Source organism: Danio aesculapii, chromosome 24, assembly GCF_903798145.1.
Source record: "Danio aesculapii chromosome 24, fDanAes4.1, whole genome shotgun sequence".
Classification (NCBI taxonomy): domain Eukaryota; kingdom Metazoa; phylum Chordata; class Actinopteri; order Cypriniformes; family Danionidae; genus Danio; species Danio aesculapii.
In genome coordinates, this window is record NC_079458.1 from 42,878,265 (window position 1) to 42,895,764 (window position 17,500).

General features: G+C 48.5%; 2 protein-coding genes across 2 annotated transcripts in view; both read right to left on the reverse strand.

Moving 5' to 3' along the window:
- LOC130218271 (dnaJ homolog subfamily C member 13-like) overlaps nt 1-9,445 on the reverse strand; it is a 26,570-nt gene extending 17,125 nt beyond the window's left edge. The window contains exons 1-7 of the mRNA XM_056450412.1: nt 9,427-9,445; nt 4,054-4,134; nt 1,182-1,257; nt 752-901; nt 579-620; nt 233-433; nt 1-137 (exon numbers count right to left, since the gene is read on the reverse strand). Of these exons, the coding sequence (XP_056306387.1) occupies nt 1-137; nt 233-433; nt 579-620; nt 752-901; nt 1,182-1,257; nt 4,054-4,121 (674 nt within the window). The 5' untranslated portion in view covers nt 4,122-4,134; nt 9,427-9,445. The remainder of the gene's footprint in view (nt 138-232; nt 434-578; nt 621-751; nt 902-1,181; nt 1,258-4,053; nt 4,135-9,426) is intronic.
- A 798-nt stretch (nt 9,446-10,243) lies between these two features.
- Nucleotides 10,244-17,345, reverse strand: LOC130218871 (dermatan-sulfate epimerase-like protein). The gene is made up of 2 exons (XM_056451171.1): nt 17,118-17,345; nt 10,244-16,037 (listed from the first exon to the last, which is right to left on the reverse strand). The coding sequence occupies exon 2, from the start codon at nt 15,887-15,889 to the stop codon at nt 12,341-12,343; it is 3,549 nt and encodes a 1,182-aa protein (XP_056307146.1). The 5' UTR covers nt 15,890-16,037; nt 17,118-17,345; the 3' UTR covers nt 10,244-12,340.
- Between the last annotated feature and the right edge of the window lie 155 nt (nt 17,346-17,500).

The window sequence follows — 17,500 nt, forward strand, 5'->3', positions numbered from 1 at the left end:
TTCCCCAGACGCTCACACAGGAAACCCTCGAAGCTCAGACTCTCCTTCCGCAGCCGCAGAGAGATCCCGATGAAGCTCCCAGCATGCTCCACTGCACTGCGGATGATCTCATCACGGTGCTCTGACGCAAACAGATGCTGAGCGGACAGACAGACAGACAGACAGATGGGTGAGGAGTGTGTGTGAAGCAGAGAGAGACGTGTGTGTGTGTGTGTGTGTGTAGTGAACGCACCAGTCTGCTGAAGCCGCCGTACAGGATGCAGAATCCACCCTGATAGTCCGCCAGCTCGGCGAATCCCTCCACACAGCGGTAATCATACGAGCACAGCACACGGTTCGACTGCGGGTCGATCTGATCAATCCCTCCCGGAGTCACCTCCAGACACACACTCCTGCGAGAGTCACTCCAGTGGTGCTTAAAGCAGTTGTAGCGCTGCAGAGGACACACACACACACACACACACCTGAGGCTGATCCATCAGTCTGTAAGCTCTTTAAGGTGGTTTTTAAAGACGCAGAACAGTGTGTGTGTGTGTGTGTGTGTGTGTGTGTGTGTGTGTGTGTGTGTGTGCACTCACCCTGCCGGTGATCTTCCCCTCAGAGAAGTCAGTCCTGAAGCGCTGTGAAGCAGAAGAGTGTGAAGTAGAGAAGCTGCTCATCATCATCATCATGGTGTGTTTATTGATGATATATCCTCTGATAAAGCTGATCAGTGTGTGTGTGTGTGTGCGTGCGTGCGTGTGTGTCTCACCAGGGCTTCGGTCAGCAGCTCAGTGCGGTGCTCCGTGCTGAACTTCAGCGTCTCAGATTTCTTCCCGCTGCCCTTCCTGAAGGTAAGGCTGAACTCTGTGCCCTGACCCTTGCCCACCGGGGAGATGCTGCAGATGTCCCCATACGCCCACTAACACACACACAGACAGACACACACACATTATTTGACCTCCTCAATGGGTTATATTTGAAGTCAAACTAATAAATAACCTAAGTGACTATAATGAGAGATAATTAGAGTTTAGCTGTAATAACAGCAGCCGGTATTGATCATCTTAATATCTGAATCAGCAAATGATGCTCACATGATAAATCTGGGTCAAACATACAGGACTAGAATGATGTCATTCATTAACTCAACAGTACTCATCAACTCTGAACAGCGCCGAGAGGAACAGGGAGAACAGCACCTGGTTTGTAACCTCTAATGTGGTGGGATTGTATGTGGTGATGCCGTGAGTGCCCACCGAGAACACACGCTTGTACCTGAAACACACAAACACATTCACTGCGTCATCACACACTGGAGAACACACACTGCTGACGTCAGGTCACGATCAAGCAAATAACACACACACACATTCATTACAGTAGTGCAGTCTGGGAAAACACACACTGGTGACTAAACACTGATCAATCTGACCCACACACACACTGACCCACACACACACTGACCCACACACAGTGACCCACACACACACACTGACCCACACACACACTGACCCACACACACACTGACCCACACACACTGACCCACACACACACACTGACCCACACACAGTGACCCACACACACACACTGACCCACACACACACTGACCCACACACACACTGACCCACACACTGACCCACACACACTGACACACACACACTGACCCACACACACACTGACCCACACACACACTGACCCACACACACACCGACCCACACACACACCGACCCACACACACACCGACCCACACACACACACTGACCCACACACACACTGACCCACACACACTGACCCACACACACACTGACCCACACACACTGACCCACACACACACTGACCCACACACACACTGACCCACACACACTGACCCACACACACACACACACACTGACCCACACACACACCGACCCACACACACACCGACCCACACACACACACTGACCCACACACACACTGACCCACACACACTGACCCACACACACACACACACACTGACCCACACACACACACATTCATTACAGTAGTGCAGTCTGGGAAAACACACACTGGTGACTAAACACTGATCAATCTGACCCACACACACCGACCCACACACACCGACCCACACACACACTGACCCACACACACACACCGACCCACACACACACACCGACCCACACACACACATTCATTACAGTAGTGCAGTCTGGGAAAACACACACTGCTGACTAAACACTGATCAATCTGACCCACACACACCGACCCACACACACACTGACCCACACACAGTGACCCACACACACACTGACCCACACACACTGACCCACACACACACTGACCCACACACACACTGACACACACACACTGACCCACACACACTGACCCACACACACACACACACTGACCCACACACACACACACACACTGACCCACACACACTGACCCACACACACACTGACCCACACACACACACTGACCCACACACACACACACTGACCCACACACACACACTGACCCACACACACTGACCCACACACACTGACCCACACACACTGAGCCACACACACACTGACCCACACACACACTGATCCACACACACACTGATCCACACACACTGACCCACACACACACTGACCCACACACACACTGACCCACACACACTGACCCACACACACACTGACCCACACACACACACACACACTGACCCACACACACTGACCCACAGCCCCGCGGCTGCGCTGAGGGAAGAGTTTATGAGGAATAATGCAGCAAATGAAGCTCAGATATGAATCTATGAGTGAACGATTCAGACAATTCTGCTGTATATCTTCACCAGACTGTGATGTCATTTACTGCTCAGATATACAAGCACAGAGGTGATTCAGTGTGTGTGTGTGTGTGTGTGTGTGTGTGTGTGTGTAATAATTCCACACATGAACAACACTCGCTTCACAATGAGAGCAAATCTTCAGCTGTAGCTCATTGAGTGCGGGAGGTGTTCAATATGACACTAGTGTACACTGAGGCACTAGTGAGTGACTCCTCTTTCCTGGCTCTCTGAACACACTAGAGCTCAAGACGATCACAAGACTGGTTAATTATTGATGATCTGAGCCTTAAAAACACTGCCATAAACTAACCCTGATCAGTCCTACAGCACACTGCACTAGACCAGCGGTTCCCTGAGTGGTGGACAGGACCTCCCCGGGGGTCCATATTAAACTGCATAAATCATTCAACCATAACCTGCAAAATATACAAAATATAGTGTGTGTGTGTGTGTGTGCGTGTGTAGGTGTGTGTGTGTCGCTGCGTGCAGGTTCTGCATGTTGATTACTGCCTCAGAGGACATCGGGGGTCTCGAGTCACTGTTATTTGGGGGGTTGCTGGTTGAAATGTTTGTGAAGCCCTGCACTAGACCACAGTCAGGCTACACAGGGCAGAGTGCGCATGCTTCTGACTATCTTCTCTGTGTGTTCCAGGAGGCGGCTGTGCTGGAGTGAAGGCAGGGTGGTCATGTTTGAGTGAACTGCACTCTCTAGTGTACACTACTGGTCCCCCTCTACATGTGCTGCAGCTGATCAATAATTCAGTGTGTGTGTGTGTGTGTGTGTGTGTGTGTGTGTGTGTGTGTGTTTGAGAAGCTTTTTGTTAGCATAAAGAACTCTCAGTGGCTGTACTCATGTCATTAATAAAACACACACACACACACACACACACACACACACACACACACACACACACGTTCCCTCACCATTACCACAAAATCAATCAAGATATTTTAAGTCTGATCATTTCCAGTCGTCCTGATCAGAGGATTATTGATGATCATACACACATGATCAGATGATGGAGCACTGAACAAACATCACAGAAAAAGCTCATCAGGCGGTGTGTGTTCCTCAGAGGGCTGAATCAGAAAACAACAACACACGCACACACACACACAAACAAACAAACAAACACATACACTCACACACAAACAAACAAACACACACACACACAAACACACAAACAAACAAACACACACACACGCAAACAAACACACAAACAAACAAACACACACGCACGAACACACACACACAGACTTACTTCCCCCTCCAGGAGTGTTTGGTTGTGTAGAAACAGGCCAGATCTCTGTTGTCTTTGAGGATATTCATCTTCACACACGGCCTGTGGAGAGAAAGAGGAGCATCACTGTGTGTCTCACACACACACACACACACACACACACACACACACACACACACACACACACATACACATACACACCCTCGCCAGGTTCACTTCTGCTCAATCAGCACACACACACACACCTCTGCAAACACACTCAGCACTTCCCTGGACACTGATTCTGGATGAAATACGGCTTTATTAAAGGCCCGAGGCGCCGGTACACTGAGGTCGGGTTCATTCCTCATTTGAGGGCTAAATGAGGTTCATTAAGGCTGAGTGACGGTGTGCTGTATTTGAACACACTCCCACACTCGTGCACTACAGAGTCACCAGGCTTCAGTTCTGCTACACAACAGCTGAAGGAAGATCAGCATCTGATGAAGCTCCTCCAGCGCCGCTGCTGTATACCTGCTCTGGACAGACAGCTGATGAACAGAGCTGAGGGCTCTATCAGGTGTGCTGTGATGCGACTGTGTTTATCATCAGGTGTGTTTAAGATGTCTCTGTGAGCGACAGCACAGGTGAGGATACACCTGCTCCTGCTGTCTCCAGTGTGTTCATGAGCAGAACTCTGCTGGGGTTTCTCTCCTGTCTGACTCTGAACTGCAGGAACACTAGGCACATCAATGAGGGCGGAGCTCCAGGACACGCCCACTGCTGCATAATCAACACCGACCAATGGCAGCTCAGAGGAGTTGAGGAGGCAGAATGAGTGCTGATCTGAGTCCAGCTGCTCATAATGAACTCCACTGCTCACTCTGATATATGTGGAAGGTTTGGTGATTCTAGAGGATTCGACCAGTTTGATTTTGTTTTATTATTATTGTATTGATTTCTGTTTGTGTATGAAGGTGCAGCTCTTCTGTATATTCCTTCTGTTCGATGTTGTCAAGCCTCTCCTGTTAAATAACCTCTGGACTGAACAAATCCAGTGTGGTGATCTCGGTTTCCCCCTGTCGACTCTGAAGCTCTGGATTGATATTTATTTTATTTTGGGGTTTTTGATTTCCTTTTCCTTCAATGGCGTGGTTGTGCTCGGGGTAATGTGATGCTTTAAACTGTAAAAGCAAAACTCAATAAATAAATATTCATAAATTAACTCCACTTTGGCCGAGTTTTGTTCAAAATGGCGTCATTTCAGCTCATCTCTTGATGTCCTTTGTAGCGTAGCGAGGCCTTCAGACCCGAGATTAATCAGAACATGTTTCAGGATAATCCAGAACTCTTCAGAAATGGGTTTTTTCCTGAACTGAACTCTCCAACACTCAACACAGACAGAGGAGCGCTGGGATCTTCTAATAGGAGACCTCTGAGGATGGCTGACCATAGAGCTCTCCGCTTCTGCAAATAAACTCTGCACACTCTTCCCTGAACACTCACAGCGGAAACACACAACACCGAGAGCAGCCTGATGAGCCGACAGCTCTGTTCTGTAGCTCAGTGTGGACGAATGGATCATAATTATTGATTATTGATCAGTCGATCAGCAGACATGAACAGCTGATGAGGATCAATATCAACATCCTCATATCCCCCTCAGCACACACAGCCAGCTCATCACGGTTCATAACTCACTTTATTATGTGACGCGTCAGCAGATACCAGCGTTACACAGAGCTCACGTACACTACACACACACACACACACACACACACACACACACACACACACACACACACTGCTGTAAACCTGCAGATCATCAACAACAGCAGCAGACGGAGGAGCAACTGCACATCGCTTCAGCTATAACTGCAGAGATACACACGCCAGTACAGTGTGTGTGTGTGTGTGTGTGTGTGTGTGTGTGCGCGTGCTCAAACACTGATGAAGAAAACCTCTTTAACACATCAGTGTGATCAACCCGTCCTCAATCTTCAGTCCTGCCACACACTACAGCACGCACACTTCACAGGGAGCACACAGATTCCTGACCGCTGACTGACACACACACACACACGCACACACACACGCACACGCACACGCACACACAGCATTTGTCAGTTTAGAGAGCCCTTGAGCAGAATAAATGCGAACACTAGTGAAGTGAACACAACTCGTCTACACGGCTGAGGTGATCACATTATTGATCGTCTCTATAGAGCAGTGTTGTTGTTCTACATGTAGATTCTGCAGCTGATCGACTCGGAGTGTCCCGCTCACCCACAGCTCTGTCAGACTCCCTCATCGCTCAGACACACACCGCTCCATCTACACTAGCGTTCTGATGCTTCTTCAGCTGTCTGGAGGACGTGCAGTAACACACCGCACACAGAGCCGATACTGCAGCGTCAGTGTTCCTGTACTGTGCAGGAGGAAGAGCGCTGTTTCTGTCTGCTTCCTCTGTGTGTGTGTGTGTGTGTGTGTGACTCTGCTCAGCCGGAGCATCATGTGACTCTGGGTCATGTGACTGTGGGTCATGCGTGCACCGCCCCGCTCACAAGCCAGAACACATTATCATCCACACACACACACACACACACACACACACACACACACACACACACACACTCCAGCCTGTAGAGTGTCTGTGTTGTCTTCTCCTTCACACACACCAGATACAGATGATCAACGACTCCAGAGCTGTGCAGTACGGCTCTACACACCTGATAAAAGCATCTGTCACTCATATTACACTGGGTCATATTACACTGGGTCATTTCACAGTTTTAAAATACGGTGAACATCTCCCATCATCAGGAGGAGCTCCGACACCAACCAGAACAACAGCACAGAGAGGACACACACACACACACACTGCGGGACACACACTGCTCATGGTTCTGTTATTCTGGGTTTCTGAAGTGTTTATATTTGATTAATGTTTCTTTGGTGTTTCTACATCCTCAAACACCTGATCTGACCTCTAAATAAAGAGAATACACAATAATCACACACACACGCACACACACGCACACACACACACACTTTCAGCTTCACTTTCATTGTGGAAACAGCAGAGCAGACTGCAGCAACACCACCGATATATTCCAGCATCACACACACTCACTCTCTCTCTCTCTCTCTCACACACACACACACACACACACACACACACACACACACACACACACACACAGCTGTCAGAGACTGCTGACCCTCTCCATCACCGCAGGACTGACAGACACACGCACACACCCTGACCGCTGCTGTGTACCATCTTTACCCAGGTGTTTCTGCAGTGTGTGTGTAGTGTCTAGTGTCATGTTTTGTGTATAGTGTGTGTGTGTGTGTGTGGTGTGTGTGTGTGTGTGTGTGTCGGCAGTGGCCTGATCTCCTCTCGTCTCCGCCCGCAGCCCGTCTCTCTCCCTCCCTCTCCCGCTGCTGTACCTGTGTCTCTGCGCTCTCGGTCGCGGCTCGGTTGTGTCTCCCGTGTTCTGGTACTGCTGTCAGCCGCCAGTCACTGATACCGAACTGAAGCCCACACTGCAGACTGCGCTCCACTCACTCACAAAACTCAGGACGCCGCCATCTTCCTTCTGCCTCCAGCGGGCCACTGCGCATGCGCATCGCGGACACACTCATGCGTCTGTCAGCTGATCGCTCAGGCCGGAAGTCCAGTTCACTAACCGGGCTGATTATGATTATTTTAAAGGCTTTGTTCTGCTTTATTCTCAGTTTTACGATCATATATTTATTTATATTAATGTAAACTCACAGCAGTTATTTTAAAATACGGATGGACACTTTACATATACTCAAATGACTTGTATTTTGTATAACTGCTGTGTGTTTACTGGGATTTATTCTTCTTAAGACTCATCATGTGTGTGTATGCTAATTATAGACCGCAGATGGCTAAAGGAGAGTTCCCCCAAAACAACAACATTTACTCAGATTTACTGTGGTTTCACAAGTGACCACTACTGTACCCATGACGACTACTGTAACCATGACAACTACTGTAACCATGAAAACTACTGTAACCTGTACGACTACTGTAACCATGACAACTACTGTAACCATGAAAACTACTGTAACCTGTACGACTACTGTAACCATGACAACTACTGTAACCATGACGACTACTGTAACCATGACAACTACTGTAACCATGAAAACTACTGTAACCTGTACGACTACTGTAACCATGACGACTACTGTAACCATGACAACTACTGTAACCTGTACGACTATTGTAACCATACTGTAACTATGACGACTACTGTAACCAATGATAAGTACTGTAACCATGACAACTACTGTAACCAACAACAACTTCTGTAACCATACTGTAACTATGATGACTACTGTAACCATGACAACTACAGTGACCTGTACGACTACTGTAACCATGCAACTTCTGTAACCTGTATGACTATTGTAACCATACTGTAACTATGACGACTACTGTAACCAATGATAAGTACTGTAACCATGACAACTACTGTAACCATACTGTAACCATGACAACTACTGTAACCTGTACGACTATTGTAACCATACTGTAACAATAAGTACTGTAACCATGACAACTACTGTAACCAACAACAACATCTGTAACCATACTGTAATTATGATGACTACTGTAACCTGTACGACTACTGTAGCCATGACAACTACTGCAACTATGACGACTACTGAAGCCAATGATGAGTACTGTAACCATGACAACTACTGTAACCAACAACAACTACTGTAACCATGACAACTACTGTAACCTGTACGACTACTGTAGCCATGACAACTACTGCAACTATGACGACTACTGTAGCCAATGATGAGTACTGTAACCATGACAACTACTGTAACCAACAACAACTACTGTAACCATTACGAATACCATAACCATGACGACTACTGTAACCATGACAACTACTGTTACCTGTATGACTACTGTAACCATACTGTAACTATGACGACTACTGTAACCAACTACGATTACTGTAACCATGACGAGTGTAATAAAAGTCTGACTGTGAGTGTGTGTGCGCCCCTTCATCAGGACACTGGCTGTGCATCCTCTGTGCTGTAAATGTGTGTGTGTGTGTTTAATCCGTGACGTAAAAGTGTGTGTGTGTGTTTGTTTGATCAGTGATGTGAAAGTGTGTGTGTTCCTCCAGGCCTTAGTTTCTATCTGTCCTCACACACTGATGTATTACTGCTGAAACACACACCCCTGCTCTGGCCTACACCTCATCATCAGCTCAGAGACAAGACTACTGCACTGCATCTCTCTCTCTCTCTCTCACACACACACACACGCACACACACACACACACACACACGCACACACACACACACACACACGCACACACACACACACACACACACACACAGATGTGGACTCACCGAGACTGCAGGTAAAGGGGGAACATCTCTGCGTGTGTGTGTGTGTCCGCTGCACATGTAGACTGCTGTGTGTGGACGGAGGTTTGGCATCACGTTATGAAGCATCTGATCCTGAGACTGAAGCATGTGCGTCCTGTTACACTAATGAAGTTATAGACCCACACACACACACACACACACAGAGAGAGAGAGAGAGAGACGGAGACTCCCCAGCGGATAAAGATTGTGCTTCACACTGCTCTGCTCTACAATACACACACACACACTCAGACAGAAACACTCACAAACACAGACCCACACACACACAAAGATGCACTCACACGAGACCTTCACCCTCACACACACACACTGACAACTTCATTACATTCCTGTACAGTCAGAGTAGATCTCACACACTCACAGAGCAGGAACTCCCCAACGGATCTGCAGCGCCGCCTGCTGCTGACGGAGAGAACTGCACTGAGGCTTCATCAGGGTCACAGTCAAACACTGAACAGCGGCAGACATCATCATCATCATCATGATTTAAGTATTGAGTACTGTGTGTCTAAAATATAATGTGTGAAGGCGTCTGCAGTTTGAGACAGATGTGTGTGTGTGTGTGGTCTTGAATGGAGTGCTTTATTTAGCAGGAGTTGTGAAGCATTTAGCAGTGTGTGTGTGTGTGTGTGTGTGTGTGCAAAGTTTCGAAAACTACTGATTTAAAACAGTTTGTATAACTTAAAAAAAACAGGTTAGACAGTAGAGGACAGTGAGGTGTCGCGTTCACAGCAGATAAAACACACACACTTCTGCATCAGAAGATTAAGAGCCTCTTTATTGTGTTGAGAGTCAAACCTTGATAAAGCTGGAGGAGTCCGAGAGATCAGAAGGCCACCGACACAGACACACAACCCTCAACACAAGCAGAGCGTCCGCCAGACAACAGCAGAAGAGGAGTCAGGGCGCTGATCTGGCAACCAGAACATAAAACACACACAACCACTGGCTGATGCTGATCATTACGCGTTTACACACCGCTGGAGTCCACCAAGTGGAGTTGATAATAAGAAAAGCAGTGAGTCTGAGTGTCCTGATTACAGCAGATAAACACACACACCGATGATGATGTGGAGAGCGGATTCAGCATGCAACACTCAACTCAACAACAGCTACACTACTCTCTCTCTCTCTGTGTGTGTGTGCTGGTTCTGATGGTCTACTAGGACTTTTTATATAATGACATGGGCATGACAGGGGGTCAGGACAGATATTATAAGCAGCTTTTACTCTATAAAATACATTACGCTTATGGAGAGTCCTTGGAAACCACCAATACCAACATGTGTGTGTGTGTGTGTGTGTGTGTGTGTGTAGGAGTCTGAGTAAACTCTGCACAGCACTACATGTACTGAATCATATGACAGCAAACTCTGGGTCTAACACACACCCTCACTGAATCCTCCGTGTCCGTCTGCAGCACATCTACACAACAGACAGTGCAGGGAGGTCTTGTTTTTGAAAGATTGTGCATGATTGAGTGAAAAATCATTTAAAACTGTCAAATCAATTAATATTCACATTAATCCATGATAAACAACTGACCGTCCTGCTGTGTGTGTGTGTGTGTGAGAGAGAGAGTCAGCAGGTGGTGCTGTGCAGAAACACTCTTCACTCCTGCAGGGCTGATCTGGCCTACAGCCGCAGCTCATCTTCATTAAATCACTCTGATTGTACTTTGTTAATTAAATAAAGGTGATTGAGATTGATCGACTCTTCTGTAAGTTATCTTCTTCGCACATTTAAATACTGAGTAACCACATTCTGTTTAAATGCAGATGTACTGCAGCTCATCAGTGTCTGCAAAGACAGCAGAGGCTTAAAGTGAATGCATGCTCTAAGTCAGTGTTTCCCAACCCTGTTCCTGGAGGCACACCAACAGTACATATTTTGGATGTCTCCCTTTTCTGACCCATTAACTTCAGGTGTTGAAGTCTCTTCTGGTGTTATAAGTTGATTCAGGTGTGTTTGATTAGGGAGAGGTTTAAAATGTGTACTGTTGGTGTGCCTTCAGGAACAGGGTTGGGAAACACTGCTCTAAGTGACTGTCTTTCAGTGTGTGTGTGTCCCTCTTGTGCCTTATAAAGGTACTGCAACAGTCACAGTTACAGCAAACAACTCATTAGACAGTTATTAATTAATGCGACGGCCTAATAACTACACGAAATACACATGTTGAGTAAATTAACAGCCAAAACGCATAAATATATTTGGTTGAAAATGGTGTGGTGTGCATCTCCCTTTAAACTATATATATGTGTGTGTGTGTATATATAATGTATATAATATATATACATATCCATACATATAGTTGAAGACAAAATCACTAGCCCTCCTGACAAGATAACTCAATTTCCATTTTCAACAATATCTCCACAGATTTTTTCACATTCTCAAACACAGTGCTAATAGCTCATCTCTAATAGCTCATCTATAATAGCTCATCTATAATAGCTAATCTATAATAGCTCATCTATAATAGCTCATCTATAATAGCTCATCTCTTCTGTCTTTGCCTTGATCACAGTGCACAATGTTTTTCCAGCCAAACTGAAAGAGAAGAGTTTCTCCAGCAGAACTCTATAACAGAAGACCCTCTGATTTTCCTGCTGTAAACTACAATATAAGAAAACCCAAATGTTCCCAGCTCTGTGAAACACTTGGAAATATCTGAGAAATCATTAATGTAACAGGAGGGGTAATAATTTAGTCTTCACCTGTATATACACCCATCCTGAAGGCATTGCGGTAAAAATGTCATATGTTGGATATGAAGCAGAATCACAGACTAACACTCAGCTCTAGTGCCTGTTCCCTTCATTTCCACTTTGTTTCCAACTCAGATTGTGCAAAAATACAACACAATTGTCCGCAGCTAGCTGTGGCTGAGCCTGCGGTAGCCCAGCGTCCTCATCAGAGTCCCGCAGGTGTGCTCGATCAGCCGGATATCCCGTCGGGGCATGCGGCGCCTCCACCGGTCCATGCTGGAGGCAGAAACCTGCCCCTCGTACTGCAGGCTATACAGGTTTGTGGAGGTGCTGAACATCAGCTGATTCAGGGCCGCCGGAGAGACGGGGACTCCCAGGAATGAGTGAATCTGCTCTGCGGTTTTCAGAGGAAGACGGACCACATCCTCGAACCGGAGCTGTAGGTAGGTGTCCTCGGGTAATCCAGCGGAGACTCTGAGCACGGCAGCGGTGTGAGCCCGCCACAGGTGTGCCAACAGCAAGACAGCACTACTCTCTGAGCGTGAGACCAGGCGCCACAGCGGCCCGAACTCTGGAGCCAAGGCGCTGGGACAACGCTCGCTGGCACCATCTTGCCTGAAGATGAGGGATAGGTGCTGTGGAATGTTCTTGAGCGAGTAAAGGCTGGGGCGACTGTTATACAGCATCAGGTAAACCCAGGCCCGCGGGTCCCGGACCACATAGATGGCCCTCAGAGACGGGCCGATGGCCTCCTGCAGGAAAGGCAGCTTCAGGGCCCAGGAGCCGCTGCACAGGTTCAACACCGCACGGGCGTTGGGGTAGTCCACAGTGTGCCTCCGCAGCTCACGCACATACTCTACATCCCCGTCCGGCCGCCCCCCCGCCCGCAGCGGGACACTCTGCAGGAACAGGTGTGTGTTGTGGACCAGTGACTGCAGCCAGCCCTGGACCATCTTAAAGCGCCCACACTGGGCATCTGCCCGCGTCCACTCACAGGCGTCCACTAAAGAGTCAAACTCAAACTCTGTCTCGGGAATATCCAGGTGCTCTGTGGGGATGCGCAAGTACACAAAGTCTGAGTTATTGTAAAAGAGGTGTTTGAGGATGTCGGAGCCGGAACCGGGCAGTGTGGTGATGATCACCGTGGGCAGAAGGAGCTGCTGCTGCTGGGCGGGCACCTGATGGTGACGCTCTGGGTCTGTGCCCACTGCGTTCCACTTTACCCTGCACAGAAGCTGATCACAGGTGCTAGACACCAACAGGAGCTCGGTTATCCACAGCATTAAGACTGAGAGCAAAGCGTAACGCATCAGTCTGCTAAAGCAAACATAAAACTTGCGCTGTAGGGTCAGAAAAACAATCGCTATACACAGTATTACTCCAGCTGCGACATTCACTGTAACTCCAAAGTCAAACAGATGATTGTGTGTGTGGGTGTGTGTGGAGACCTGCTGCGCCCCCAGGCCGAAGCGCACCACCTGATGTCTGTCCTCCACTTTAGCAAAACCCCCGAACCCCAGAAAGCTGAACCGCGCCCCAATGTCTCTGTGATTAGTCACTATTGAAACTATTTTCTCAGTATTATTGATTAAGAGAGAAACTCTGAGGCCGTCTTTACTGCTTTCGATGAACTTGCAGTTGGACACCTTAATGTATGGCCCCTGCATCACGTACACCATCCTAGACACTGAGTGTGTAAAGGGGAAGGTGACGTTGATGAACTGCGTCCAGCGCTTCTTAAACTCGGCCTCCTGCTCTGCCTCCTGAATCTGTGTTTCTGGACTGTGGCCCTGACTGTCCATCCAGAACATTTTATAATGAGCGTCCCAGACATCCATCAGAGCCCCATTGTACCTGTCTGCGAATCTGTGCGGCACGTATTTAAAGTCAATATCCAGGTTGTGGAAGAAAGCGCTGAGCGTGTTAACTGGCGAGTGGTCTGTTTTCTCTACATGGTCCACCACCAGCAGGGTCTGTGAGTTGAGGAGCACCAGAGCGCGGTATACGCTCTTCAGCCCCAGAGCGGAGGAGTACGCAGTGACCGCCTCCCCGCTCACGAACAGCGCCTCCCCGTGGGCAGAAGCGGAGATCAGCTCTCCGGCAGAGTCACCCACACCGCCCTCTGTCCAGCGCAGCCACTTGGAACACTCTCCAAGTTGGCCCTCCCAGGGTGCATTGCACTGGCTGGTCGGGGAAGGGCTGAACACTAACACATTGTTTAAGTAACTGTACTTGGGGCCATACAGAGCCTCAGACACAAACACCTGCCCATTAGGGGCAAAAGTAAAAGAGTTTTGGTCTGGGTGCTCGTGACCAGGGTTAAAGCTGTTCCAGCCGTTCACCCACGAGTAAGGCTTCGCATGAACAATGTCAAACACTGCCCGGCCACCCAGCTTGCCGGATTTAAATGAGACAAAGGTGTTGCCCTGGGCAACAGGTAGCCCCGCCCCATATGTCACCACGCCCCAGTTTGAGAATATGTGCATCCTGGCCCTGCTGTAGCCGTACGGGGCTAGCGGAGCGAGGCTAGCGTTATACCAGATGAACTCTGTGTGCAGGGTTGTCCAGCGCTGGGCGAAGGACTGACCCATGGGGCCATCTTTAGGCCGGTGCTTCCTAATCTGCTGCGCTAGCCAATTACCTGACCCGTTTTTGATCACAAAAGAATCTAAAAAGACCAGCTGACTCTCTGGCCCGTAGAACCAGTTATAGTTGGAGTCCCCTATTCCGACGGTTCTCTGGAACCCTGGAAGCAGAGTGGCGTAATAAAACCAGAAGTGATTGCGCAGCCAGTTGTTCTGTGTGTGGTCTATGCTGAAGTGGCGCTGTGCTAAGAAAACGTACTGCGTGATGGACTTTGCTGTGTAACTGCCGTACGCAACTCCCTCGTCCAGAGAGCCATCTACTACATGACTTAACAGAAACATCGTCTTCTCCATGTAATTGACAGAGACCTGTTTCCAGCCCATGGACTGGGTGTCCTGGTGTGCTCCCACCACTAAAGCTCCAGTCAGGATAGCAATGATATTAGTGGTCTGGTGGTTCTGGAGGAACTGTTTCCCCCAGCTCCTGTACTTTGATGCTTCGTAAAGCTTTTGAGTTTCAGCGCAGATCTTCTTGAGAAACCGGTCTCTGCGCTGCTGCTCCAGCAACGAGTAGATGAAGTCAAAAGCAGTAGCGAACCCGGTGAGCGAATGAGCCACTGGAATGTCATCATTGGGAGCAGTGGTCACTGCCCAGTCGGGGTAATCCGCCATTCTGTCCATATAGTTGATGAGGAATCGCACCGCGGCGGAGTCCTCTGGGTACAGCAGGCAGTACAGGGCCAGCGGCGGCAGGTTGTTTCCATAAATCTCGTTCCACTTGCTGGAGAACTCCTCATGGTTTGCGGGCGGCATGTAGAGCGGGCCGGCGGTCAGCATTGTGGACACGGCGCTGCGCACAACTCTGAAGATGTGGCTGTGAGTTGTAGAGGACCGTTGCCTCAACACTGTGAGATCGTCCTGGTTAAAGTACAAGTTAGGGTGAATATTACTGGCCTGCAGTTTCTGTAGCTCTGGCGGCCCGTTCTCCCTGAGCCGGAACAGCCCAAGGTCACTAAAAATATCATCCCCTGAGGCGTTGAAGAGCACAGAGAAGGCTGCTGCCGATGCCAGGAACAGGGAGTTTAAGAGCGCAGGCCAGCATATGGACCTGCAGCCGGCGGGCCGCACCATCTCCAGCACTGCTCCTCCGGGTTACAGCTCCGCTCCGCACCCAGGATGGGTTTCAGCCCGATTCACCTGCACTTCTGGAGCCTTCCTCAGGTGTCATCCACAGGGACGTCTGCATGGTTTTCTTTGGTGTCCACAGTTTGATTCTCTGCTGAAAGTAGAAAACAATGTGTGTGAGATTCTGGTGCTCAGATGATGGAACTAACACAGATCAGCGCTGCTGCTGCTGTTATTATTAATATTACTTTGTGGAAAACCTGATCTTAGTGTTGAAGTATGTCTATCAGGTGTCTAAACACAAAAATAGACCCGTAATCAAATGCACAGGAATTAATGACTACACACGTGAAGCCTGTCTAATCTCTCTGTTTTAGTCCTGTTTGGACATTTATTACATTTTTCATAGCAAGATGTCAGATACCACAGAGATGTCCTCAAACAGAGACACAAAAGCAGCTCTCGGTGTGTCAGACGGGTCTAACGGTGGCGTTCTGCTGAAAATAAAAGCAGAGCTTGAAGGAATGAAGTGTACAATAGACCCTAAATGAAGGCAGATCCTGCTCTGGAGCTCCACGTCTAGAGGATCAATATTAGGAGAGACAGGCGCAGCTTTATTTCTGTGAAGCGTCTGATCACATCAGCAGGATTGTGTGTGTTCAGCAGATCTGAGTGATCAGGAGCTGATGCAGAGCTTGCAGACATGCACACACACATACACACACACACGTTTAAAGGGTCAAACACACAAGCAGTCGTTCTCCTGCTAAACCCTGTGCTGCTCATCATCAGCATGACTCTCTCAGCTCTTCATCTGTCTTCATATTATTATAGTGTGTGTGTGTTCTACTGATGGTGAACGTCTCTCAGAGGAACATTAATCAGGAGCTGCTCATTCTCTGACCTCCAGCACTGAGCTCTGCAGGACTCTGGAGGATCAGCCGGACACACGCGGCTCTGACACCCGAAACCAGGAGAACAGAGACATCCTGCACTGACAGAGAGCCCTGCATCCAGACTACACACACACACACACACACACACGTGCATAAAACTTGCACGTACACAAATGCACCTATACACACATCTGTACAGTCTGCAGCTGCTGCTCTGAGTTATCCTCATAACTGCTGTGTTATAATGCAGTCAGACACCAGCGCTGCTGTATCTCCGCTCATGTCTGCAGCTGATGCTGAACGCAGAGACGTGTGTGTGTGTGTGTGTGTTTCTTTACCATTCTGTCCTCAACATATTTCCATTTCCTGCTTCCACGTCATCGATCCGCGGTGAGCCAATCAGAGCAGAGTATCCTGACAGCCAGAGATGCTGGAGAACTGATGCTGAGTGTGTGTGTGTGTGTCCTGCTGGAGATGAGGATTATTATGGTCTGCCTTCAGTCTCCAGTGATGATGATGATGATGATGAAGAGCGCGAGTCTGTAATCCCTTCAGTGTCAGGAAAATCCGCGCAGTTTCTCAGTAATCCACTAAGGTGTGTGTGTGTGTGTGTGTGTGTGTGTGTGTGTGTGTGTGTGTGTTCTGCTCATCTTCATCACAGTCGATCCGTCGTCAATCAGCGCGATCAATGACGGCTCAGATCACATACACACACACACGC